General features: G+C 39.9%; 1 protein-coding gene across 1 annotated transcript in view; it reads left to right on the top strand.

The window, feature by feature from the left end:
• The window catches only part of LOC122557886 (cleavage and polyadenylation specificity factor subunit 6-like), an 88,042-nt gene that overhangs the window by 24,653 nt on the left and 40,665 nt on the right, over nt 1-22,724 (top strand). The window contains exon 3 of the mRNA XM_043706066.1: nt 19,253-19,356. Coding sequence (XP_043562001.1) covers nt 19,253-19,356 — 104 coding nt within the window. The remainder of the gene's footprint in view (nt 1-19,252; nt 19,357-22,724) is intronic.

Here is a 22,724-nt window from a genome sequence, read left to right as displayed (position 1 = left end):
AATTCGGCAGAGGGAAGGTAATATTGGCAAAACATCTTTGTTTATACCTTTAGTGGGTATGCCGAGTTTTCAACCAGGTATGATAGATTCAGGATTTAAACGTTGGGCAGCTAGGGGTATATCTTGCATGGGTGATTTATTTGAGGGAGATGTAACTATGTCCTTCGATCAGTTAGTACGGAAGTACGAGTTACCTAATAGAGACCTCTTTCATTTTTTTCAAGTTAGGGATTTTATTCAAAAAAAGACCACACTTTTGACTGATCCCTACAAATCTGACATAGAAAGAGGGTACTAAGGACTAAGAGTACACTCTCTGTCAGTACTCTATATCACCAATTGGGGGGTGCCACCTCATGAGTCTGATCGACTCTGCAGAATGTGGGAAAGAGACCTGGGTGTTGAAGTTTCTTCAGAGGCATGGGAGGATATTTGGGAGAATGCAAGGAAGATATCAATTTGCAATAGCACCCATGCTTTACAGTTGAAGATTCTCCACAGGGTCCACTTAGCCCCAGACCGTTTGTCAAAATTAAACCAGGGGTGTACCTTCAGCATGTCCCAAGTGCAAGGTCTGTACGGGTACTCTTACCCATTGTCTTTGGTCTTGTGACAGGCTTCAAACATATTGGAGCGCTGTGGTGGGTGCAATGGAGAGAATTTTAGGAGTAGGGGTGGAGAAGGATCCTATTTCGCTCCTTTTGGGCCTACCCATTGTATTTCCTGCAGACTCCCATAAGGCAAAACTTTTCAATATTCTTACATTCTGTGCAAGGAAAAATATCTTGCGAGGTTGGATATCAGAAAATCCCCCAGGCCTGTCGGGTTGGCGGAAGATTGTTATGGAGTGTATTCCCCTGGATTTTCTCACAAATATGGTACACCACAAAACTGAGAATTTTTACAAGACATGGCAACCCTTTTTGAAATATCTGGACACAGATTTATCTGCCACACTAACAAGGGCTTTTATATAGCCGTAACAATTGTGTTTCATGAGTCCAGTATCCAGGGAGGAAAAACTGTGAATGTATGAGTGTTTTGTTTGACTGGGCTGAGTTATTACTATTTATTTGTTTGTTGTTAAGTATTTATTTCGTTAGTTAAAAAGCTAGTTTAGGTTTTTTTAAATTTTATACTTTTCTATATATGTTTATATATTCGTATAGGAGGGTGGGTTGGGGAATTTTGTTTTATTATTTGGGTTTAGTTTTGTACTATTTTTGTACTGTTTTGAATTGCATTGTTTTGTATTTGTTGTAATATTTAAAAATCTATTTTTTCTTAATTAAAAATATATTATAAAAAAAGATAATCAGAGGGTCAGTTAGGGTGGACAGTGAGAGCCTTTTTCCTTGGGTAGTGATGGCTAGCACGAGGGGATGTAGCTTTAAATTGAGGGGTAATAGATATAGGACAGATGTCAGAGGTAGTTTTTTTATTCAGAGAGTAGTAGGGGCGTGGAATGGCCTGTCTGCAACAGTCTTAGACTCGCCAATTTTAAGGGCATTTAAATGGTCATTGGATAGACACATGGATGCGAATGGAATAGTATAGATTAGATGGGCTTCAGATTGGTTTCACAGGTCAGCACAATATCGAGGGCCGAAGGGCCTGTACTGCGCTGTGATGTTTGATGTTATATAATTAAGGATAAAGTGACTTAGCACCTTGAAAACATTCAGCTGATCAGCGGGAGGACATGCCAAAAGGCTCAATCATGTCTGACATTGTTTGTTACAGTGAAGCTCATGGAATTACGTTACTCTGCAATGAATTAAATTGTTGACCGGGTTAGCAAGTTGGCTGAGCAAAGGTTAGAGATAATAGGCAATACAAGAAACGTAAGATATGTGGAGAAGTCATAAATTATTTTAAAAGTTATACTTTCTTGTTTAAATTTCAAAATGAACTTTGGATTAAGAATGGCATCAAATTATCATTGATTAATGCAATTGACCACAATTTCTGAAAATAATCCAATCAGCAGTTAACAGTCAGACATCATCTTCCTGGAATGCACACCCTTGCATGGATCACAAAAAAGATCAGATAAGATGTCTTTCTCAGTTAATTCTGAACGAAGGAGAACTACTGAAATCATTGTGCTTGAAGTGGCACTCACAGCTCACCACTAATGTCATTTAAAATACATGATCCTGGCTAAAGAGATTGAAAAAGAAACCAATGATTGAATTGAAACTGACTCCTTAATGGACAGGTGACATGACCGATACCACCTCAACCTCTGGAGAAATTAACTGGAAACTATTACTTCAAGCTGGTAAGAAATAGTTTGTTGTTAACATTGAGACAGTATTCCTGGAGGTTTCAGGTCATCCTTTAGTCTAAATCTCCTTCTTAACCTAGTTTGAGAAGAAACCGTGTTTCTGCTGGAAAAGTGGACTATAACTTTGCCAACTTTTGTAAAAAAAAAGTTTTGTAGCTTCAGCTGACTGATCTCATTGAGTTTGAAGATCTACAGAAAGGAACTTTCACCAAATTTCTGGCATCTGTCAAGAACCATGTGATTTGATGTCCATTTATTTCAGTTCTAAATTAATTATTAATTGTAAATTGTTTTCTTTTCTCTTTGTATGTTTGTTGCAACGATCATCCCCTGGGTTCCGAAGCGTACTATTTTTTTGTTTTAAATTTTAAAAATCTTTTTAAAAATTTGAAAATCTTTCCAGGTAATTTAAAAAAATTGAACAACATAAACAGCAGTTTGGGGAGGGAACAGATTGTGGCCTTATTTAAAAGGGAAAAGAAATTTTAAAAAACTTATATATTGAAAAGGAGAACAATAAAATAATTAAATTCACTTTGTAATCTTGTCCATAAACACAGAATGTTTGCTCATCCAAAACTGAATTCATTGCGAAGATTTTCCACAAAAATCTGTCCAGACCCCAAATCTATGAAACAACCTTGAAATCTATTCTAAAAGAAAAAGCCAAAGAGAAAAAGGCTGGAATTGTCTTTGAAAGCAATGCACACACTGCAACACATCCCCTTCATCTTACTATTGGAGAAAAATGTTAAAAAGTAAAACAAAGACATGTGGACAAGGAAGACTAAACTAGTGAAACCTGACCTCTCTAAGCCCAGGCAGTTAACACATATAGCTAAGATAGAAATACCTACTGAGGCAAAAAGACCTGTTACTCCAGATGTTCCTCAAGCATTTGGGGCATCTGTCTGTAGAAGTGGTTAAAAAGAATTCAAAACTTAAATTGATTGGGGTGCTCTACCTATAATAATTATCCTTGCCAAAAATGGCTAATAAAACTGGAAAAGAGAATTAGGTGCAATTTTTCATAAAATAAAGTAGGAGTGAAAACTAGCTCTTCTATAAAAGATGCTGGAGTTTAAATTACAAACTCAAGAAGAAAAAGAAGGACAAGAAGAAATCACAGTTTTATTATGGGAAAATTACTTGCCAAAGTGGCAGGCAATGTGCTCAGAGAATGAAAAACAGAAAGGAGTCAGAAAGAAATCTCAAACTTCCCAAAAAGAATGATAAAGCGCATAGAAATTGGACAAATAGAGAAAAACCAGGAGAATTTTAAGAAGGCTCAGTCAGAATCTGTAGGAATGCACAAAGGTCAGGATAGAATCTCTGGAACTCAAGAGCCTACAAAGCAGCATGTGGAGTCAAAAGGGATTAGTATGGGACCCATGAGAGAGTGTAGAGAAGCAGTGCAGTTTCAGCAAAGTCCTGAGGGTTGCAGAAGGCTGCAAAAAGGACCTGAAGGGGGCATGAGAAAACCAATGTCGATTTAAACATAGAGGGAGTGAGCCTGAAATTGAATTGGTCAACACCTCCCTTGCTGAATTAAGCAGGGACTGGGGCAGTTCCTCAGCAGTGAGGGATTGAGGGCAGAGGCGAGGCCCAGATTTGCAAAAGGCCAATTGCTATTGTGGTCGAAAGTAGCCAGCCTTGTGAGAGGCAGTGTGTCCCAAAGCACATGGAACAGAATTGAGACCAGTTTATCTCTGCAGTAGCTGAATTTGGGGAAATTGCTACTCCATAATCGAGAACAAATTTGCAGCCAGCCAAAAGATTGTTTGAATGCTGCTGATAACTTACAGACATCCAAGACTAGTAAGCACTACACATATTAGTACAGGCCAGAAGGAAGTAAAGGTGCTTAAATGTGAGTAACAGAAGTTAAAAGAGAATGTATACAAAGTGTGGCGAGTGGGATTCTTTTTTTCTAGAGATAAATTGGGGCACAGGAAGTTCCCAGACACACCTGGAAAATTTAATACAAAGCCCACACTCCAACTGGTTGAACAGGAGGTCAGACAATCTGAAATCTTTTCATTTATAGCAGAAGACTAGAGAGATTTCTAATTAGCCCCACAGGCTAATTTGCAGAGGTTGAAAAGAAAAGGAGCCTTTCCGATAAGTAGATCTAAATAACTCTCTTTTTGAATTTGGAATGTGCTAAAGAGGTCTCAAAAGAAATCCAGAGCTGTTGATTTCCAAGGGTTACAGAGGATAACAACAGAAGCTAGCCAGACGCTTGTGGGTGAGCATGTCTCAAAGGATATGGAGCAGAGTAATCACACAAAAAGCTGTCAAACTAGGCAGACAAAATTAAAGCAAAAAAGCCTGCACTCCTCCTGTTAGCAGCATAACCTTTCAAATCTTTATAGGGAGAACATGAAAGATCCCTTATAGATAAACAGATGGTGATTACCCCTCGCCTACTTGAAGAGCTGGAGGAGTGCAGTAGGAGCTGGACAGCCACCCGAGGACAGTAGTATTCCAAATGTAAAAGGGCAAGTTGGGAACAACTTCTTCCCTGAAGTAACAGAGTGAGTAAACTTGTGACTGCAGCAGGAGAAATTCAAGTGGAGATAAAACAAAATTAAACCTAAAGCCTAGTCAACTGAAGAGTGCCACCAGAAATTGGCCACCTCTGAGGCAACCAGGTGGAGTCAGTTGAGGAGAAGGAGGGACTGTTGGCTTCCATAGTTGCCAAGCTGTCAGAAACCAGAATCTTAAACTTGAATGCCTGGTTAGCATCCCTGACCAAAGAACTGTGGGAGGATGTGGCCATTTTGCTCGGGAATGTGAAAGAAATACATAGAGATCGGCTGGGTTGGACCCCACTAACAGTCCATGATGTGGCTATGGGAGAACTCTCTCCAATCATCCAAAAGCCTGATAAGCTGGCCTAGGTCAGATAGGAAATCCAATATAAGGTAATTACTCCTGGTGAGAACTGCTAAAGCTGCCTCAATGTTCTAATTCCAAAGATGTTTGGATCAACATGACTGCATTTACTTTCCAGGAGCAAGTGTAGTGACCCTGAAAGACTCCATTCCACATCCATACACTTGAGAAATGTGCAGACAAAGTGGACCACTCTGCCTACCTCAGCAAAAACTAACCTTTTGAAAAGGTACTGGCGAGACTCCATAATCCTCAGAATGACAGGAACCTCAGCCTTTCTAACTCTGGAAAATATACTAGAGTAAGGTCATATTCATTGGTCTTACGAACAAAATACCCCAGCAGCCTTTCAGAGGATGATAAACCAGTTATATGCTGCACTGAAATATTGTGCAGCGTAACCTGGATGACATAAAAATAAATAGCATTATTTATAGCAGAGAGAAAATCATAGGTGGTATGGACAGTGGTATGTGGAGAGCATCTGTCTAGACATGGCGCATAATTCTTTGGAAATTCCTTCGACAGTGTAAAACAGCCAGTGCCAGATTTTTATGCTGGAGTTTGCTTCTGCAGTCTTTTAACCTGTGAAGATAAACCATTTGGATTGCGGGAAAGAACAATGTCGTCACCCATGTCTTGTGTCATATGTAAACCCTGGAATGCAGTAGGGTGCTGATAGTGCACCCTCTATTAGTGTGTTTGATGTACAAGAGACGATGCAAAAATGAATGCATATTTCTACTTTCTGTCTGGCAAGAAAACCTGTTTAAAATAACAAATTGACTTCATTCATTTTCTGAGCACCAGAGGAATGTCATGTCCACAAGACAAGAAATATTATAAATTTTTAAAAATATAAATATTTTCTTCCTGAAATGAACATTGCTGGATTAAAATATATACGTCATTAGTCATAAGATATTAACTGATCACAATCTCTCGAAGGATTCCACACAGTTACCAGGATAGAACTTGGACTTATTCCTTCTGGAATGTCACACCCTTGTCTTGTGCGGACCTTGCTGTCTACAATCTCAAAAGAGACCAGCACACAAAATGTCTCCCATGCTATTTCTGAATATTGGGGAATTTTGAAACTAATTATGTGTGAACTGGGGCTAATGGATCACTATTAATCACATTCAAACAAACCATGATCTCAGCCAGAGAGAGCAAACAATTGTTGAATTGAAACTGACTCCTTTAATAGTGGATCAAATGACTAAAACCATTCTGCCTTCTAGAGATGTTAACTGTAGTCACAGGGCACCTATCATTTCAGTCTGTTAAGAAACAGTTTGTTATAAACATTGACTCAGTCATCTAAGAATCTGATTGGTGACACCACAGCCAGAGCCAAGTTTAGCTCAGCCTGCGTTTAGTCTAAATCTCCTTGATAAACTTGAAGTCACTACTTTGAACCTAAAAAGGATAAGTCAAAGTACTTTTCAAATGGTGAAAATCTGGAAACTGTAAATGTGTAAAGCTGTTCATGAGATAAATCAATAAAACGTTATCAACTGCTCCAAGAGGAAACTATGTGGCTGTTGGAAAACTGTACAACAACTTCATTGGACTGTGCCTTCATCAATTTCATAAAAGGAACCTTTAGCTGGATGCATGCACATAAACGCTTACAAAAAGGATGTTTCATTGGATATTTATTTTCCAGACTCCACCAAAATTTTAATGAATTAATATCCATATCTTTGAGTTTTAAATTTTTTATAACTGATAACACTTTTTAAAAAATTTCTTTTGTCTTCCTTGTATGTGTATGTGTGTTGCAACAAGCAACCTTTGGACTTGAACTGTAGTTTCGTTTAAACGCTGCAGTGGTGGCATGGTAGCTAAGTAGTTAGTTAGCACCTCCTGTCTGTGTACATCCTCCCCGTGTCTGCTTGGGTTTCCTCCAGGTGCTCTGGCTTCCTACTACAGTCCAAAGATGTGCAGGTTAGGTGAATTGGCCATACTAAATTGCAGTGTCCAGGGATATGTAGGGTAACGGGTTGGGTCTGGGTGGAATGCTGTTCGGAGAGTCGGTGTGGACTCAATGAGCCAAAAGGTCTGCTTCCACATAGTACGGATTCTGAGATTCTACGATAGTTTGTTGCAGGTTACTTAAAAATTGGATTTCACAAAGAGTATTGAAGAATAACACTTCACAATGTATATCAAAAGGGAAAAGAAATAAAACCATTGTGACACATTGCATAGAAGAGAAGAAGAATACAATAATTCAGTTCATCTCACCCTCTTGCATGTAAAATCTAGACACTCTAATTAGCAGGATGTGATTAATGACATCACACAGCAACATTAGATATTCACTATTTATTGATAACTTCAAAAATGGGCTAGAGATCCACAATAACACAAAGGTAGATGGCATTGAAAATAATGTAAGTAGAAACTCAAGATTACACCGTGATGTAAATATGTTTGGAGAATGAGCAAAAGTGGCAAATAGATTTAAATATCGGCAAATGTGAGGTCACTGTTTTGGAACTGGAAAGGATAGATCAGAGTACGTTTTGTGATGAAAGCTCGAAACATGAAAGGTCCAAGGAGAATAAAGTATTCATTTCCTAGATCATTAAAATGTTGTGGGCTGTTCGAATGAAAATTTAAGGAACATAATATAATGGTGACTTTACATCTAGAGATCTGGATTACAATGGATAGAAGTTTTTTTTTTAGATTAGATTCCCTACAGCGTGGAAACAGGCCCTTTGGCCCAACCAGTCCACACTGACTCTCCGAAGAGTAGCCCACCCAGATCCATTTCCCTATGGGCAATTTACCATGGCCAGTTCACCTAACCTGAACATCTTTGGGCTGTGGGAGGAAACCCACGTAGACATGAGGAGAATGTACAAACTCCACACAGACAATCACCCGAGGCTGGAATTGAACCTGGGACCCTGGTGCTGTGAGGCAGCAGTGCTAACCACTGAGCTACCATGCTGTTCTCAAAAATTATGCTGCAGTTATACAAAGCACTGTCAATTGGTATAGAGTGTTCAGTTCTGGACATTACTTTTTAATAAGCAGACAATGACCTTGGAGGATAAGCATCATAGATTTACCAGAATTACACATGCTCTCCAAGGATGAATTAAATTCAGAGGAGAGGACTCGGTAAGATGACGGCAGTTCTGTAGAACAGCCAAGGCACACTGGTGTTTTTTGCCATTCCTGGACAACTTATATGGTGGAATTATTAGTTTAAAATCTTACAGAACACATATTTGTTAATAATTGGGAATTTGAGGATGCCAAAGGGAAAATGAGCAAGCAAACAGCAGCAGGGAGGACACTCCCCTGCAGCACCAGGCAAACCAGAGACTGCAGCAACAGTAGCCTCTCCTGAACCCCCAGGGGACCTGACAGACGCTCAGGGATTGGCTGCGGCGATGGAGAGACTTACCTTGAAAGTTGGGGCTGCGATTGAGGAGATTCGTGGGGAGATTTGTGCCCAGATCCAACCTATCGCATCCATGCTGCAGAAGCATGAACAGGAGATCCAAGGCCTCAGAGAGCAGCTGGAGGAGGTGGAGAGTAGAACTAAGGCCTCGGAAACTGCGATCGGATCCAGGTGCTGGAGTGAGAGGTGCGGGTCTTGCGAAACCATATCGACGAACTCGAAAATCGAGGTTGGAGGATAAATCTTTGAATTGTTGGGCTCTTTGAAGGTGAGGAAGGTGAGCAGCCAGTCACCTTCCTTGAAAAATGGCTGCCAAAGTTTTTGGGCCTTCTCATCGAGTCCAGCAGGCTGCAGATTGAAAGGGCTTATTGGGTTACAAGTCAGGGCCGGTGCAGTGCCCCCGTTCAGTCCTAGTGCACTTCCACTCATATAAGGACAAGCAAAAAGTCATAGAAGCTTCCAGATCCCTGGGAAAAGATCTGCAGGCACTGCTGTACAAGGGGTAAAAAATGATGTTTTTCCAGGATTTCTCTGCAGCTGTAATTTGAGGAAGTCCTTTGCTGAAGTTAAAAAGAGGCTGAGGAACCTGGGCATCCAGTACTCCATGAGATACCCCGCAGTGCTTCGTTTCAGCCACGGGGACTCAGTTTATACATTTGACTCAGCGGATAAAGCTAAAAACTTTGTGGACACTTTAACCGTATTCTTCAGGCCAATCCATCTATTTTAATGTTTGTTCTTTCCCTATGTTTTCTCTTCCTTTTTTTTGTTCCTTTCTCTCTCCCTCATAATTTCCTTTTTGGAAAGGGGGGGAAAAGACCTTGGAATACATTGTTCCTTTTTTTTAATAACTGGATTTTCTGATGGGAATTTTTGTGAATGTTCTTTGTTGTCTCTCCCCCTTTTTCTTGTTTGTTCTGTTTCTCTTTTAGTCACAAGTAGGGGTGACATGAAGCCAGGGATGGGTGGAGTGCTCATCCTGACTTTGTCTTTTTTCTGTTGATTTAAGGATCATCTCCTTGTTTTTTTTATCTGGCCTAAGGCTGGGGCACAGTCCGGGTTTAAAGGAGCTGTGAAGGAGGGGATGGGTATGATAAGTGCCCCCTATGGGCAGGGGGAAAAGTCTTCCATTCAAGGTTTTATAGTTGGTTTTCTTTGTAGTTTTTTTGGTAGTAATAGTTGTTTATAGTTATGATAGTTTTTGTATCTATAGTTTTTTGATTCTATGAATCTTTATTTACTTATGCTCGGCGCTTTGTAAGCAGGGTTCTCCCTCCGAGGGGTTCAAGGGTCTCTGAAAGGGGTTATGGCTAAGTGTCTTATTAAATGGTGTACCTGGAACATTCAGGGAAGTCATTCGCCTGTTAAAAGGAAAAAAGTGCTTTCCAGCCTTAAGAGGGAAAAGCTTGATATCGCTTTGTTGCAGGAAACCCATCTTGATGATGGGGAACACCTGAAATTACAACGGGGGGGGTTATGACCGGGTATTCTTTTCATCCTTTACTACTAAAAGTAGGGGAGTGGCAGTATTTATCCAGAAAAATCTGCCATTCACATTATTAGAGCAAGTGAAAGATGAGCAGGGGTGACTTGTAATACTTAAAGCCCTGATACATGGGGAGGAATATGGAATTTTAAATGTCTACTGTCCTCCGGCTCATCCCCTCAAATTTTTGATTAGTGCTTTCTCTAAGTTGAGTGCTTTTGGAACACGGCACATTATTATAGGTGGGGGGGGGGGTTTAATTGTCTTATGGATCCGACAGTGAACAGGATGCCTTGTGGGCCCCCAACTATTTCTTCGCAGACCAAGCAGGTGGTTGACTTATGCGAGGAGTTGGGGCTGGTGGAGTTTTGGAGATGTCTTCATCTTACCGGCAGGGACTTCACCTTTTTCTCAAACCCACATAAATGTTACACGAGGATTGACCTCTTTCTGGCTTCCTTGGCCCTTCTGGATTCAATTGTGGGTTGTAAAATTGGGAATATAGCTATCTCTGATCACGCAGCAGTATATTTGGAGGTTAAGGCCAAGAGTGAAGGGCTTGGTTTGCGGCACATAACCACTCCAGAAGTGGGATCAAGGGCACACAAAATTACACTGTATGTAGATGACGTCCTTCTATTTTTATTGAACCCGATGACCTCCATACCCCATTTGATACAATGTATCAATTCATTTGGGGCTATTTCAGGATATAAAATTAACTTTGCAAAATCGGAGCCTATGCCTTTGGGGAACCTTTACAATGTGCCAGAAGTTGAAGGTGGCCCTAAGTTCCCTTTTAAGTGGTCACGGGCAGGGTTCCGACACCGAGGCATTTTTATTACTCCCAAGTTTGATCTGTTATTTCGGACTAACTTTGTTCACTTGCTCGACAGTATTAAGCGAGATCTCCAGAGATGGGAGGCTCTTCCAATTTCATGGTTGGGCCAGATAGTTCTCATTAAGATGAATGTTCTTCCTCGTTTGCTTTATTCCATGCGTATGCTCCCTATAATGTTTCCCAGGTCAACGCTGCAGAAGCTTATGGGGTGGTTTGGTTCCTTTGTCTGGCATCGTGGTGGCCCCTCATCAAACTTACTAAATTTCAGTTGCCTCAAGGAGGGAGAGGAGTTGATTTCCCAGACATCAGAAGGTATCAATCGAGTTCCCTGCTGTCCTTTGTCTGTGATTGGGTAGGTAACGATCCATACTCAATATGGCTGAATATTGAGGCCTCCCAAGCAAAGTGCCCTCTTATTAATCTGTTCATGGATAAAATGAGGACAGTTATGGGCCACTGCCGGAACCCCATTGTCATGAATACAGTCAAGGCATGGAGGGCGATGTGTCAGAGTCAGGGTTGTTTATCCAAGACTTCGCCACTTACACCTATAGTTGGCATACCAGGGTTCCGACCAGGGATGATGGACTCAGGATTCAAATTATGGGCAGCGAGAGGAGTTTCTACTTTGGGAGACTTGTTTGAGGGGGAGGTTATGATGTTTTTTGTGCAACTGAGCCACAAATATGGGTTACCCAGCAGAGATCTTTTCCGTTTTTTTCAGGTTAGGGATTTGATCCAGAAGAAGACCACGCTTCTCACTAAGCCCTATAAGCCCGATAAAGAGAGATTGTTGCTACGTTCCACAAGCACCCTTTCAGTTAGTACTCTCTTATCACCTGCTGGATGGCAGGGCCTGGCAGGATATTAATTGGTTATGTGAGGTCTGGCAGCAAGAGCTAGGAGTGGAGATCTCTTCTGAAACATGGGAGAACATATGGGAGAATACTCGAAAGATCTCAGTCTGTAATAGGACATGCGGTACGCAGTTAAAAGTTCTGCACAGGGTTCATCTAGCACCAGACCGTCTGGTGAAGTTTAAAAAAGGGGCATCTTCAGGGCACCCCAAATGTAAAATAAGTGTAGGTACTCTTACCCATTGCTTCTGGACATGCCACAGGCTCCGTGTTTATTGGAACGCTGTGGCAGGAGAGATAGGGACGGTATTGAGGACTGAAGTCAAAGTAGACCCGATATCTCTCCTCTCAGGTCTACCAAATTTACCATCTTTAGACGAGCACGGGAAAAAACTATTTAATATTCTTGCATACTGTGCACGGAAGAATATTCTGATGAACTGGGTGTTTGAGAACCCACCGGGCTTGCTGGGATGGCAAAAATTAATTATGGAGCACATTCCCTTGGACTTTTTTACAAACATGGTGCACCACACAACAGACCATTTTTATAAGACATGGCAGCCTTACTTAAGTTATTTGGATATAGATTTGTCAGTTCTCCTAACTAGGGCGTTTGTCTAACTAGGTTGGATAGATTTGTCAAGCCCTGGGCCCTGGAGGGAGTCTCCTGAGTTAATGTGGGCATATATACAATGCTTCCATTCCTTTGTTTGGGAGCTTTGCGCCGAGCATAGCTGTTCTGTATTTTGTGGTTTTTCTTTTTGCTTTTCTTTGTTTTTGTTTGGTGCTGCTTTGCACAGTGTTAGGGTTTGTTTTGTATTATAGGGTAGGTTAGTAGTTGGTAGACAGTAGTTGTATTGTAATTTGTGTTTTTTTTGTTTTTATTATACTGATATTTGTTATTGATTGTATTTTTCAATAATTTTATGTTTGTAAAGTTTTAAAAAATTTGCAAATAAATATATTTACAAAAAAAAATTCAGAGGAGAGAAAACTCAAACTAAGGTGATTTTCCCTGGAATTTAGAAAGCTGAATCGAGATTTGTTCCCAAATCCCTTGATATTGGGGGATTCATAGAACAGAGGGATACTACTTCCACTGGGTGGACAGTCTAGGTTAGGTTATCCTCAGAGTTCGAACCAGATCTTTGATAAGAAATGGAGGCCATTCAGTCCTTTGAGCCCATTCCACCATTCAGTGAGATCGTGGCCAATCATTTACTTCAATGCCATTTTACATGTATTATCCCCTTTTCTTTTGTGATGTTTTCAATAGGTAGAAATGTGTCAATTTTATTGTTCAACATAGTCATTGACTGAGCTGTCATAGCCTTCCAAAGATTCTTTAGCCTCTGATTGAAGAAATTAGTTCTGATTATGACCCGCACCTTAGTCTGACGCTGTGTTCAAGATCCTGCCCCCATCAGGTGGAAACCTCCTTCCTGATCTACACTGTCAACTCCAATAAGAATTTAGTATTTTTGAATAAAATTGTGTGGTATTCTCCAGAGAATACAAGTCCAGTCTATTTAATCTTTTGTCATAGACAATTCCTCATTTTAAGAATTAATTTAGTGAATCTTCATTGTACTCCCTCTTTGGCAAGTGTTATGACACATAGAGAGCCAAATCAAATCAGCCTCCCTTTTCCTCCATTCGCAACACAGTAAAATTAAAATACTCAATGACCCTCAAGATTTCCCCAATGTTTCCTCATCAGACTTCAAATAACCAGTATCAGATTTATTGGATAACTGATACTAGACGCCAAGTTTATAATTTAAACAAAGAAATTAACAGCTTATTAATACGTCAGTTTTAGTTGAGTAAGATTAAACAAAAAAGTAATCTTTGTCTATGATTTAAACCCAACCTTCTTTGATTCCAGCCCCCACGCAAAAAGACTGACAGACAGGCAGAATTAAGGGATATATAAAAAAAAACTAGGTGTAACTGTCCTGTTCGCTGAAGCAGTCTCTGTAACATCACAGGCACATGGGATGGTGTCTTGCTCGGTTTCTGAAGACATAGGCAAATGCAAACAGCTTCCAGTATGCCGCGATGAATATTCATTTAATATGTATAACTGAGATTTTATTGTCTGACAAATAGGAAGTTAACCAGAGAGCAATCAGATCTCCTTTCTGTAGCTTTGGCAGGCTCAATCCTTCTGCCAAAAACGCACAATTTAAAACCATTGCAAACTTTGACTTTGTTTCCTTTTTGTTTTCTTTTCCAACATTTTCTTTGTTAATTCGCACCATAACTCCCTGTTAATATCCAAATATCTGCCATCTGTTTGAGCATAACTTAGCTCCAGAACTGAAGTGTCGACAGGATCATTTGATATAGAATCAACCTACAATTAACTTTGGGCCTGGCCTCATAAACAAATATCAGTTCGTGTGTTTTTTGAAAACAAACTGCTATTCACACTCCAAAGGTCATTTTCAGCCCTCAGCTTCAAACCAAAGATGACAAATCTTTTTAGAAAATGAAGGTCTGAACACAAACATATCTTTCTCTAGGTAAGGAAACCAAAATTGTGCACATAACCCCAAATGTATTCTCACCAGAGGTTTATGTAATTATAGTAAAACATCTCAGTAGTAGGCAGGGTAATTGGGGATGCATATAAATCCCAGGGATCATGGGTGAGATGAAGGTGAACAAAAAATGTATGATTGATGTAGTATTGAGTGAAATAGAAGGAATGGGCTAAATGAGTATTTCCCTCCCTAGGTATTCTGAGCTTCATTCTGACCAGTGTTGATTGACATTCTACTGGTATCCATCTTTATGATTGTTTCCTTTGTACTGGGTCATCTCAAGGTACTACAGCATTCAAACAGGAATATGGCAGACATCCAGTACTATGTGAAAGGTACATCAAACTCTTCTGGAGACAAAATAATCATTTAGAGAAGAACCTAAGATACATGGAGGAATTGGAATGATAAGTGGTAGATCTCATTTGATATGGGCAAAGTAGAATCATCTGATTGGAAAGGATGATAATCCTGTCAGTGAAAGCAAAGTGGTATTTTTCTGCTGGATATTGCCAGGGAGTGGATTTGGGGGAAATAGTGGATGGACCTTTGTAGCCATCAGCACAGTGTCTGGCAGGAATCATGAGATAAAATAGTATCTTGTGCTGTCTAGGCAGAGTAATAGAACTCAAATCTCAGCAAGTATTGAAATTGTATCTGATATTGATGTAATAATTATAAAGACTTCTGGGCATTGATAAGGATGCAAGGAATGTAACACAAACACTTCGGAAGTAGTGATGGAGGTAGGCCATAGGACTTATTTAATCTGCTCTAACATTCAGCAAGGTCATGGCTGAAATATTACATGGACTCCACTTTGCTACCTTATCTCCCTTGTGCCTACAAATCTGTTGATCTCAGTGCTGAATATACTCAACTACTGAAAATCAACAACCTTCTAAAGTAGAATACCAAAGATTCACAAGAAGAAACTTCTCATCATAGCTCCAAATGACCAGCTCCTAGTCTGTGATTATGATCCCTAATCTATACTCTCTCAGAAAGTAACTTCTCAGAAACTTCCTGGTCAAGACCTTAAGAATTTTAAGCAGTTCAATCAGACCACCCCTCATTCTTCTGAACTCCATTGTCTGTAGCCCAATGTCAGTATCTGTTCACAGGACAATTATCCCAGGAATCAATTTAGTGAACTTTATTGCACATCCTTTAAATTAATTATTGTTAGGACTATGCAAAAGTAAGTGCTACAAATGCTGGAGATTTGAGTTGAGAGTGTGGTGCTGAAAAAGTACAGCAAGTCAGGCAGCATCCGAGGAGCAGGAAAATCGATGTTTTGGGCAAAAGCCCTTCATCAGGAATGAGGCTGGGAGCCTCGGGGGTGGAGAGATAAATGGGTGGGTTTGAGGCGGGGAGAGAATGTAGTTGAGAGTACAATAGGTGGATGGAGGTAGGGGCAACGGTGATAGGTCGGAAGGGAGGGTGGAACGGATAGGTGGGAAGGAAGATAGATGGGATGGGTCGTGAGGACGGTGCTGAGCTGGAAGGTTGGAACTGGGATAAGGTGGGGACAGGGGAAATGAGGAAACTAGTAAAATCCATATGATGTCATGGGGTTGGAAGGTCCTGAGGCGGAAGATGAGTCTTTCTTCCTCCAAGCATTGGGTGGTAAGGGAGTGGCGAAGAAGGAGGCCCAGAGACCCAGGACTCTATCGTCAGCAGAGTGGGAGGGGGAGTTAAAGTGTTCGGTTACAGGGTGGTGGGGCTGATTGGTATGGGTGACCCAGACATGTTCTCTGAAGTGCTCTCCGAGTAGGTGTCCTGTCTTCCCAATGTAGAGGAGACTGTATTGGAAACAACCGATACAGTAAATGACGTGTGAAAGTGCAAGTGAAACTTTGATGGATGTGGAAGGCTCCTTTGGGGCCTTGGACGAAGGTGAGAAGGGGATGTGTGGGCGCAGGTTTTGCAATTCCTGTGGTGATAGGGCAAGGTGTTAGGAGGGAACGTTGGGTTGTTAGGGGGCGTGGTGCTGACGAAGTAATTGTGGAGGGAACGGTCTTTACAGAAAGCAGATAGGAGTGAGGAGGGAAATATATTTCTGGTGCTGGGTTCCCTTTGTAGGTGGCAGAAATGTCGGAGGATGATGCGATGTATATGGAGGTTGGTGGGATGGAAGGTGAGGACTGGAGGGTTCTGTCCTTGTTGCGGTTGGAGGAGTGGGGTTCGAGGGCGGAGGTGCGGGATGTGATGAGATGTACTGGAGGGCATCATCAACCATGTGGAAGGGAAAATTGCGGTCTTAAAAGGAGGAGGTTTTTTGGTGTGTTCTGTGGTGGAACTGGTCCTGTTGGTAACAGATGCGGCTGAGGTGGAAGAATTGTGAATAAGGGATAGCATTTTTACAGGAGAGAGGGTGGCCCCAAAGGAACCTTCCACATCCATCAAAGTTTCACCTGCATTTCCAACGTTATTTACTGTATCCATTGCTCTCAATGCGGTCTCCTCTACATTGGGCAGACAGGATGTCTACTCACAGAGCGCTTCAGAGAACATCACCGAGACACCCACACCAATCAACTCCACTGCCCCATGGCTTAACTCTTTAACTCCCCCTCCCACTCTGCTGAGGACATGCAGGTCCTGGGCCTCTTCCATTGCCACTCCCTTATCACCCGATGCCTGGAGGAAGAATGCCTCATCTTCCGCCTTGAGACCCTCTAACCCCATGGCATCAATGTGGATTTCATCAGTTTCCTCATTCCACCCTCCCCGTCCTCCACTTTACCCCAGTTCCAACCGTCCTCATGACGTGTCCTATCCCAGCCTCATTCCTGATGAAGGGCTTTTGCCGGAAACATCGATTTTCCTGCTTCTCGGATGCTGCCTGACCTGCTGTGCTTTTCCAGCACCACACTCTTGACTCTATTGTTACGACTGTGACAGGAGGAATGTTGTGGTAATCAGGCCCCACTACTCTTCCAGTCAATCATTAGTATAAATGTGCTGATTCAACTGTAAAAATTGTCAATTGTTTATCTATTATCTATATAATAAAAACATTTACCATGCTTCTTTAATTCAATATAATTTGTTTATTAGAAACAAAATTTGTCTTTAAAGCAAGTGGAAAACACTGACAGATGAGGTATGATCCAGAATTAAAACAATGACACATTGACATATCACAAGGTAAATCTCTGCAAAGGTGTTTTTTTTTGAAAAGGAAAGCAGAAAGGAAAAACAAACTGTGTCAGCCAAGTGTTTGGAAACAAAGGAGAGAATGCAACGCCTTCGCACGTCACCTAATTTGCTGTCAATGAAGCCACATTGCTGGCAGCTATAGATTGATGGTGGATGTCGAGTTCTATTGTAGTCACCCTGTGGTTGAGTCTTTAGAAAATGATCACAGTTGAGCTTTTCACGTTTCACAAGGTAATCATAATTGCTGGTATTTGAAAACCCCATCAGGTTCCCAAGAACTTCTACTGAGAACTTAATTTCAGGAGAGAGACTCACAGATTCTGGGGCATCTCCCTTACTGATTCTTGGGTTTGTTAAATAAAATTCAAAGCCCAGAAAAGGTTGCTGAGCAACCTTTAACTTAAAAACTTCCGAGTCTTCAAAGCCAGGTTTTTCTGTAATTAAGGCAATAAACCCCATTGCTTGATTTTTCTACAAACAGGTAGTGAACCGCACACATCAAATTGTTGATCTAACTCCTTGTTTGTTCTAGAAAATGTACAAACTGTTTCATATCTTCCATTTTTCTCTAGTATGTAGCGTTCCCTCTAATTCTTTTTCCTTCCACGCAGATCTCAAGATCCATGCGTAGTAGCGATCCGCAACAATGTGCCGATCGCCAAGCAAAGGCCATTGGAGTGGCTGAACACATGCACACCTGTGTAGCTTAGAGGAGATGTTGATAGTATGCATGTGTATTATAACAGTATATCTATCTTTGTTCTGGGTGTCGTCTTAATCAATTGTAGCAAGAATTCCTTACAAATAGGGGTGGCATTCCATTTGCCCTACTAATTCTTGCTGGAGTTGCATGTTAACTTCCTTCGATTTAAATCCAAGAATTTCAAATGCCTCTGAATGCCAATACGTACGAAGGTGTCAGTTTATAAAAATATTGTGTAATTCCGTTCTTTTTATTCGAGTGGATCATTTCACCTTTTCCCACGTTATTTCCAGATTCTCATTCATTCCAATTTGTTATGGCTCCTTGACGTCAAGGGTTAGTCACTCTCACCTCAAGGCCCTTTCGTATGTTGATCAGTAAGATTATGACGATCTTAGTTATGAGCTGCAAAAATTAAAAACATTTAATTTGACGGAAAGAAGGTTCAGAGGTGCTATGTATCTGCATTCAAAACCTGAAAGGATGTGGACAAGATCAACATCATTACACAAATACTACAATTGATGCAAATAAAACACATTTTAGTCTGAGAACAATTTAAAAATTGGGAACTTCTCTGAACCACAATGCAAACCATGACCTCTATTTTTGCTTTAGTGGATTATGGTGAATGTCTCGAGCCACGCTGGTCATTTATTACTGCAGAATTACAGATGAAGAGTGTAACCCTGCAAGGCAAAATTCTTAATTAATGCGTGAAATGTACGGTTAAAGCAGGTAGAAGGAGCATTGACATTGGAACACAACTACAATAACATGCTTGTAAGTCACAAGTACTGAAATTTTACCCCAGTGATTACCTCCGAGAACCAGTCCTCTACCATCAATTTATACAAAAGCTTACAGTTCAGCAAGAGGTTACAGTTCAAATGCTGTTTGTAACCAGTATTCATCAAAGTAGTGTTGCCCCTACCTTTGAAATCAAATTGTTTGGGTAAATTACAAGTCTCATTCTTGCTCTCTAAATTTGCAAATAACTTTCATACCTCTTCTACTATGTTTTGTTCAGTGGACGACAGACCAGGATGTGGCTGATGCTGTCCATTCAGTGGGTGTGCAGGATCTGCTGGAAATCAAGTTCTATGAAAACCGGGCTAATGGGCAGTCTAAAGGGTGAGTGCATATAAAAATTCAGCTAAGCTAACTGTGTATAGTTAGGTTTCGTAATAACATCTCCTTGAGGTGCTAAAGATTAAAAAAAAATCATTTATGGTACCATCTGATTATATCTCCTACAAAATCTGTGCTTCAAATCGAGTGAACCACCTTTTCAACACTATCATGAAGTGCTGATGACTCATGATGTAGACAGGTGAAACACACTTTATGCACAAAATCTAATAATAATCAGCCAGTCAAATTGACTGTGCCTGAAAGAGATACATTGTTCAGGTGCGAAAGTTGCTGCTGATAAGTAATAAAAATCAGTCATAGGTAGCATCAATACATTAGTACTGAGGTGGAGTGGTGTCCATCAGTGGTTTCTGCACACTGAAATTCTAACTTTCAGCTATTAAGTCAAGGCTAGAATAAATATTTCTAAATCAAACCTGGGTCAACCATTTGAATGGTCGAACCATTCGTTATATCAGCATCCGGGTCTTCCAGTGCACCTTCACGTTATTCAAACTAGGAAAAGAAAATTAATGTAAGAATGGCTGTGGACAAGAAATTATGATTTAACTTCAGTGTTGTTTATTTTGTTCTTCCTGTTTACTTAAAGGTGCGAGTGACATGTAGGAATATTGGTTTTGAAACAGTCCAAAAATTTGGGCACAAAGCAACTGATTTACAGCCCAAAAGTAAATGACACTAATACACAGTATCTTAGGGATTCTATGTTTCTGAATAAATCACTTTATATCCTTTCATCATTTTAACTGCACATTGATTGTTTCCTTCATCGTACTTGCTATCTTCTTCCAATTTCAGTTTTTACATTTTCTGCTGGCACCATGTTTAAGGTAAATATATTCAAAACAAGAATGGCACTCTGGTGATGCCACTGGAGATCCACAGCAGAAATTTTCGTGTTTGTGAAATTTTCATCCTGTGTTCTGTTGAAGGTCAAACACCGATTTAGTCTTCAAAATATGTATTGTGTAGTGGAAGGTGAATATATAGACCTTTCACATCCTCAGGATATCATAAAGCTCTTCATAGCCCTTATATTTACTTTCTTGAAATGTTATCACACTCACACAGGCAAAATTGAATAAAAGGATTGAGAATGCAAATTACACATTGAATGTTATTGGGCTTGGGATAACAACAGCAGAAAGATTAGGCCCTTGATGAATAGATCATTAAAACCGTTCCTTTGTGCTTCCAGGTGGTTGAGAAAGCAGATAAATATTTGATACATTTTTGAATGGGATTAATAAGTCAAGGTGGTTATATTCAAGTTGTACAGACAAGACCAACTTGAATTTATATTGTACCATGAACAAAACTGGATGTCTTAAAGTACTTTACAGTCAATTACCTTGTTTTGAAGTGTAATCACTGTTGTAAAAGACAGCTAATTTGCACACAACAGACTTCCACAAACAGTAATGTGAAAATGACCAAATAATCAGTTTTTGTAGTGTCCATTGAGAGAAAAAGATGGATCAGGAGCCCAGGAAAAGCTGTCCTTCTCTTCTTTGAATTGATTCTGTGAGATTTTTTGCATCCACTTGAACAAGCAAGTGAGGCCTTGGTTTAACCTCTCATCTGAAAGATGGTATTTCCTACAGTGCAATATTTCCTTCGTACTTCACTGGAGTGTTAGCCCTGGAATGGGATTTGAACCTGGAACCTCGATTCAGAGGCAAGAGTTTGACCAACTGAGCCATAGCTGACACTTGGTATAGCACATTTGGCTGTGGTTTATATGTTACAGATAAAGTAGAATTATTGGAAGAAATACAGAGATGGACTGCAAAACATGATTCCTATACTAAGGGGTTGAGTTAAGAGGAACAAATACCTACTGCAGTTTTTAAAAAACATTTTTTGCAGAGAAAGGAGATTTTAGTTGGACATTGAAGATGTTCTTTGGTGTGATTAGATTGAGCCAATGTTCAGGACTAAGGGATACAGATAATGGAGTTAAGGAAAATAGGACATGTAGGCAATTTTTTAAAGCAAAAGAATAATAAAATTGTGATAATTTGTTTTGGGAATAATATGGAATAAAGTTAGGTTTTTGAAAGGTTCAGTGATTTCTATTCGGAATATCATATTAAAAGAGTTCTAGCATCATTCAGGGGCATTGATGTGAATTTAAGAGAAAAACCCCGTCCAAAACATTACCATCTTGCCTTGTAATACATTTATTTACATGATTAAACAACATATCACATTTTTTCGAGGTGTAGCATTGCTCCACCTTTTTAGTGATACCAGATGCAATCCTTATTCATTAAATTTGACACTATAGGAAATCTTTTCCAAAAAATTGCCCAGTGTATCCTCAGAAAAGAAAAAGAGGAAGTGAAGTAAAATTGGGCAATTGACCTTAGGAAATAGAAGCATTGACCTTGTTTGATTTTACTTTTTTTTCCTGAAGTGACTTTGTTATTTTCTTGGCATGGGATTAATTTTTAAAACTAGGTTATTGTGATGGGTATGTAAAATGTGATGTATCTACTTTAAATTTATAGTTAATATGATTATTTTTGATTCTGCAGTAAAACTGATTTATTTTAGTTTTGCAGAGGTGGGTGCTGGTGGTCATTTTGGGATGAGCTCTGGAGAGAAGTGGTAAATTTGGTAGATATTTTGGGGTGGTCTCTTTGTAGGGCAATTTGATCTGAAGGATATTTTCTATGTTGCCTGTGGCTCAGAATCATAAGACCAATTTTGTGAAACTAACAAAATGATTAATTATTTGAGAAAATAATTATTTCACTGTTAATTGCAGTGTAACCAGTTCAATGAACACCCAAGATTATAATGATGATAGTTTTTAAACTTTTTAAAATACCTTTAAACCGATGAATGTGAAATTCAGCGAGGGTTCCCATTCCTGATTTTTAGTATGTCCTTCTAAAAGTAGATCTGTATGTGGATATTGATTAAGAATCCAATCAGATTTAGTTGTGATGACCACTGTGATTGGGCAGATTTCCCATCTTGTGGAAAATTACTCAATCTGAGGTTGCATATCCGAAGTTTGATGTGGTGCAGTAGACTGTAGGAACTCATTGAATTATACCACAACAACAAAATTTGGTAGTTTTTTTTCAATATTCCATTCAATGTCAGTTATGCTCGGGTAGAGGCTACAGGTTTCAATTTTGTTTGAATATTTTATTTCATAAATCGTCATAAATTACATGTACGGTTGATAGTGTTTACATATCATTCAGTTGAATAATTCTTGCATTTCATTGGGTTGCTATGAGATACCAATAATATGCTGTGTGATTTATTTTCCCTACATGATGACTGGGGATATGAACATTAAATTGCTGTTGTGCTTTTCAACTTAAAAG

Source organism: Chiloscyllium plagiosum, chromosome 16 (genome assembly GCF_004010195.1).
Source record: "Chiloscyllium plagiosum isolate BGI_BamShark_2017 chromosome 16, ASM401019v2, whole genome shotgun sequence".
NCBI lineage: Eukaryota > Metazoa > Chordata > Chondrichthyes > Orectolobiformes > Hemiscylliidae > Chiloscyllium > Chiloscyllium plagiosum.
Note: the sequence above shows the minus strand (reverse complement) of the source record. Positions and strands in the feature narration are given on the sequence as shown.